The 6,234-nt window shown below is 30.8% G+C and overlaps 1 protein-coding gene across 1 annotated transcript; it reads right to left on the bottom strand.

Annotated features, from left to right (window-relative positions):
- Positions 1-1,617: 1,617 nt before the first annotated feature.
- On the bottom strand, positions 1,618-5,929 carry LOC145667992 (uncharacterized). Its single transcript, XM_081735436.1, has 2 exons — positions 5,862-5,929; positions 1,618-2,555 (listed from the first exon to the last, which is right to left on the bottom strand). The coding sequence occupies exon 2, from the start codon at positions 2,552-2,554 to the stop codon at positions 1,946-1,948; it is 609 nt and encodes a 202-aa protein (XP_081591562.1). The 5' UTR covers position 2,555; positions 5,862-5,929; the 3' UTR covers positions 1,618-1,945.
- Positions 5,930-6,234: the final 305 nt, after the last annotated feature.

Raw genomic sequence — 6,234 nt, forward strand, 5'->3', positions numbered from 1 at the left:
TCCCACCCTCTCCTCTCCTCTTACGCACCAAACTCAATTATCCAACCTTGCAAACATTCTCTTTCTCTCTCTCTCTCTTTATCGCATACACTCTTTCCGTAAAACACCCTTCCCGTCTCTATTGTTGTTTCCTTCAAACTAGAAACACCCCCTCCCGCCCTCGCTTCATAGCATGCATTCAGCGTATATGCATGCTTCCCATATTATTTCTCTCTCTCTCTCGCTGTCTTATGGTAGGTAACCTATCCGTTCACTATTGGGCTTCTTGGTGTTTTAAATATCCACAAAATACACAACATTTCTGGTTTCCGTATTTCAATCTTAAATTTGCCGTAACAACGGTTCTATCTGACATTTGTCCAATAAATAAAAGCAAACACAAGTCATTTTAATATTCCCATTGATTTTCGTTTATGTTATAAGTTTCACTAGTGAAAAATGTACATAGGATTTCCTTTTTTAAATATCATACATATTCAGTGAAGTCTTGTACACATAATGATTTTTTATGAAATATTTTTCAAATTAATCTATTAAAATGCAGCAATCGATGAAATATGAAAATAATCCCATGGAAATTATGAGTTATATATCAAAATTTTAAGTAAATTTTCCACTTAGAAACAAACTTGGTCTTGATTTTCAGTGTTCCTTCAATCAAGATCAAAATACGTTACCAATACATAAGTTATAAAGCTTCAATAGTGTTTTTTAAGGGAAACAAGCAAAATTATTTTAAAAAACGGGTAGCAGAAAAGAGGTGAATTTTATTTATCTTTCTTGTTCTTAATATTATTATTATTTTCATTGCATATAAAATTAACTAACTAAGTCTATGACCTATGGAACCCAGAGGTTCACACAAGCTCTTCACTAACTTTTATCCGTACCCAATTGTATACAGTTTGTACTTTGTATTCCAATTTCTGCGAAATTCATCTTAATATTTCCTCCCATTTGTGCATAGGTCTTCCTAACGATCGTTTTCCTATAAGTCTACCAGTCAAGACTTTGAAAGCATTCTATTAAACCTATATGACATGCTCACCTAAGCCTCCTAGACTTGATAACCCTAACAATAATGGGTAATTCTATAAACTATGTAATTCCTCAATATGAAGCTTTTGCCAATCACCATTCTTATTCCTCTTAGCTTCCTAGAATTCTGTTCTCAAATACTTCACTCAGAGTAAGAGATTATGTGTGACAACCATTTCATTGCATATAGTTTACGAAAAAATTGTCTTTTTTTCTTTATATGAATATAAAAGGAAAAAGTAGAAGGAAAGTAATGGATAGGAAGAATAAGATAAGCATAATTTTAAAGAAACAGAGTCAAAATTATTTTCCAGGTCTGTCAAATGTATAATAATAATAATAATAATAATAATAATAATAATAATAATAATAATAATAATAATAATAATAATAAATATTTAGATAGCTGAGCTGGATTCCAGCTTGCACTACCTAAAATTTGTCTTTTAATCAAGTTCAAAAAAGCATCTTTAGTCAGTAACTGAAAATTATATTTTCAACAGTCTTCTTCTTCTTCTTATAAGGTTTCTATAGACTTTTTCCCTGTAATTTTAACACCATAACAATCTTAAATCCCTGTGAAACTAATATTCTTTGCTGGGTCTTCCATAAAAAATTATACAATACCTTACTCCACTCCATTTGTTAGCTGAAGTCTTCCTACAATCCACCAGAAAACTGAAAGAGAAAACCATAAAAATGTGGTCGCTATAAAACCTTCCAACCACCCAAACAACCAAGTAACCTTAAAACCTGATTTTTCTCAGTTCAAATTACCTAAAGTAATCATATTGGAATTAATAAAACACACAAATTATATTGTCTAATCTAATTTTCTTTTTTTTCTTTTTATTTCTTATATTTACATTTTTCTTTTTCTTTTTTTTTTACATTTTTCGTTTTTTTTTTACAATTTATTCCCTTCATTATATAAATCTTGACAATTATTCAAAAATTGATTAAATGTATGTAAAACTTTAGCATCCGTCGCTACGTTTAAAAATTTTTGTAATTTAATCATTGTTTTTAAAAACTCTTCACTTATTTCAATCACCCTATTGTTTTCTTCTTCTTCTTCCTCTTGTTCCCCCACCTCATCATCATCATGATCATCATTATCCTCTTCATCATAATGATTATCCTCTTCTTCTTCGTGATTTACTATCACCATTTCATCCTCCTCTTCTTCGTGATTTACTATCACCATTTCATCCTCCTCTTCTTCGTGATTTATTATCGCCACCTCATTCTCCTCCTCTTCTTCGTGATCTAATATCATCACCTCATCCTCCTCTTTTTCGGGATCTAATATCAGCACCTCATCCTCCTCTTCTTCGGGATCTAATATCAGCACCTCATCCTCCTCTTCTTCGGGATGTAATATCAGCACCTCATCCTCCTCTTTTTCGTGATTTACTATGAGCACCTCATCCTCCTCTTCTTCGGGATGTAAATGCCTCACATCAATATCTTCAATACTTAAATCGATAATTTGAATTTCTCTGCGTTGTGCCATCCTGCAACAAACAAAAATAAACACTTATAAATATCAAATAATACTATAAAATTTCACATGTTATATTTAAGCAGACGTTCTATTAAAAATATATCAAAATAGGTATCATCTTATTTTTTATATCTCTCAATAATTCATCCAATCAATTCACTGTTCTATTCTCAAAATAAATAGCTACTGTACATTGAATACTCAGTTATCACTCTTATACTTATTCGTTTAGCGCCTATAATTTGATCTGTCAGAGTTATTTCATTATTTAAATATCAGTTCTTAAAAGTTGGATCTTCAATACAAATAATGACTCTAATTATTTTTTATTTATTTATTTTACATCAGTAAAAAACTCTGGGGATCTAAGTTACCTAAATTATAATTATAAGGCAATTTACCTATATTTCCAACAAAAGTAATATTTCATTCCTTCAAACATAAACAATCTATTTTTTTCTACAATTTTTTTACCTTACTTTTAAAAGTAACCTACATATAACTGTCTACAATACCTTAAAAATTACCAGTTTGAAACATATTCTAACAAAATTACTTTGTAACCCTCCCAACAAAAAATTTCAATGTCTGTCTGTTTTTTGCCTACATATTCAAAATATCAAATAACATACGTCCTTATTGCCATTGTATGAACATATTCGTATCATTTATATGAAATTCCATAAAAATTAAGCAAAAGTTTTTCCTAGGAAACATTTCTATTTACAATACTACCAAGATAATATTCAGTTATCATTACGTTTTTATTTTACTTTTTCCATACAAATCCTAAATTAATTTCCTCTAGTACATTTGGTTCATAGTTCTATTTTCTGCTTAAGTCATCATTATAAATATTTTACCTTTAATACCATGTCACTTGCCACAGCTAACAAGTTTGTATGCACCACGGTCCTCCGCTGACCTTCTCGTTTTCGCGTATAATCTTTCTGTTTTAATATCAGTCATTAATTGTAGTCTTCTTTGCCCCCTCCCTTTCTTTCTTGTTAATATACCCTCTAGAACATTCCTTAACAAGAGATTTGGTTAACTAATCTTATACTAAACAATATTATCATCATAATTTTTTCGGAATGCTTCCGTTTCCTTCCACATCCTTAATGATCATCTTCTTTTACCCTGACTCGCATTACCGTGCAATATAAAGTGCTAAGTGCCATAAAATCAATTCAATATTTTCAATAAATTATTATAAGAAAACAAAATCCATTTTTCCTAAAAACTATTCTCGTTCATAAGCTCCTACATTTCTAAGCGGTTAACGTACGCGCATTTGCCATAGGTAACCAGCGTTTGCTTCCCGTGGCAAACTCATGTGGTGCCCATTGCACGTAAAGTTGTAGGTCCACGTCTCATATTCCATGGCTGCACAAGGAAACGCTAAACTCAAAATCAACTTAACTCAACTGAAATCTTCTTTATACATACATTTTAAATACGGTCATTTGATTTTTCCATACTTATATTAATATAATATAATTCATAAATTTACTTTCAGTCTGAGTAAATATTTTAGCCCCGCAATGCTTTTATGTTTCCTGTATTTTTATTTTTTATTCTTTCGGACATAATGCCAGTTACATAAAGCTATACAACAGGTATAACGCCATATATATTCCAAAAATAATAATAATATTTAAGTCGCAAGCACACGCCGTGAAATAGTGATATTCCCAATAAAAAGTCCATATGGGTATTAATTTCAATTAAATTTAGGCATTAAAACATTTCTCTGTACGTTATTAGTTAAATCTATACTAATATTACACATGCATGGTTTTGCCCAATTCTTTAACTAACAAATATAATTCAATTATCTCTTTTCCAAAATAATTATGACACACTTGCACCTACATTACCAATTTTCATGTCATAAATGTTGGTGTGTGTTTCCAATATTAAAAAACTGTCATTGCCAAACTGGTACTTAATAACAGTCTGTTTTAAATCCATGGCATTTTTACGTAACCTTCTATCTACACGCAAAAATATATGGCAAACTACACTTTTCCAATTAAGCTAGCGGTGCATTAAACGTAAAACAATTCAGTTCAATTCAACACATTCACTCAACTAATTTCAATTGCACATTATCTTACATAACATTGCTTTTGTTTTTCCAATTCATGAATTAACTAAAAGTTTATATTTCATATCCTCTTTCTAATAATAAATTCCAATATTTATTAAAGCCAGTTTGCGGTACCGCGCGCCTCCGGTGCTTCAAATCTCTCATACAATCCCAATCCGCAACAAGTCAAATTTATGCTGCGCAAACACCGTATGCCTACATTTTGTCGGGGTTCTCCCGCTTCCTCCCATTTTTCTTCATTCCAACATTTCACTCATCATCACCGTCTCCTTTAGCCTAACAGAAATACAGAGCAACGGTGTGCGCCCTAGCTACCACGTCACTGTAAAAAACCATGTAAGTACTCTCATCATGCATTTTCTCGCAATTTTTCCCTTTCATCCCACACTCTCATTCCACCATTTCATCCATCTCTCATTATTACCCTTTACCCTAACCTGCATAAGAGTAAAACGTCAAACTTAAAAATTTTATTTTCTATATCATTAATAAACTTTTATTTTTGCACCATCTTGTGCTTTTTTCTCCATATGTTCCAACGGTACCTCAATGTTATAATGTACACCTCTGGTGCGTGCAATCCCTCCTTCAATTCCCCGCAAATTAACTTTGTGTTAAACATCATTCTCTTATTGGGTTTTCACGTTTTTCTCTCACTATCTTATTCCAACAATTATTGAGTTATTATTTATTTGCCTTAATCACGCGTCAGTCTTAGCATAACTGGTATAACCGTGGGACGTTAAACTTAAAAATTTCATTTTCTATCTTTTCATCGTTTCCTCTATATATGTTTCAACGGTATCTCTCATGCGTAAGGTCTTTTATTTAATCCCTAGACATGTAACTTTTTAGTGGACAACATCGTGTTCGTGAGTTTACTCGGGGTACTTCCTTTTGCTCCTACTTTCTCATTCCACCAATTCTTCCAGCATCATTCACTTGCCTTAATCACACATCAGTTTTAGCCTAAAGGACATAATCGTGGCACGATAAACTCAAATATTGCATTTTCTATGTTATTTATAAGCTTTTATCTTTCCAGCGTTTCCTGCTTTCCTCTCAATAAAACTAGGCTACACATACTATACTCAAAATGTTCGCAACTAAAACTAATCTTTTCCAAAAAGTCAATTAAACATAATAAGCTCCACAGTTTTCCTCTCTTAAGTTTAAAAATAAATAAAATAATTTATTTCTTACCTCAAATCTCCAAATTTCTTTCAAAACGCTGATAAAAAAAAAAATCGATCCAGGAAAAAATCTAAAACAAAAATAAGAAAAAATAATTAGTATAAATTCAACACATCCTTCACAAGCACACAATATCATTCTCTCTCTCTCTCTCTCTCTCTATATATATATATATATATATATATATATATATATATATATATATATATATATATATATATATAAACTTTAATAAAAATTACTTGGGTGGTTTAGAATTAAGTTCTATGCTATTATATAAATTTAAAAATTAATTCCACCATCAGCTTTTCAATATTTCTCATTTTATTTTTCTTAAAAGTCAATAAATAAAAATAATATTATATTCTCACTTCAATTATCT

The sequence above is a fragment of the Thermobia domestica genome, chromosome 13 (assembly GCF_964235325.1).
Source record: "Thermobia domestica chromosome 13, izTheDome1.hap1.1, whole genome shotgun sequence".
Lineage (NCBI taxonomy): Eukaryota > Metazoa > Arthropoda > Insecta > Zygentoma > Lepismatidae > Thermobia > Thermobia domestica.

Coding starts and splice junctions, on each gene's coding strand:
- LOC145667992 (XM_081735436.1), bottom strand. CDS start 2,554: ATGGCACAACGCAGAGAAATTCAAATTATCGATTTAAGTATTGAAGAT.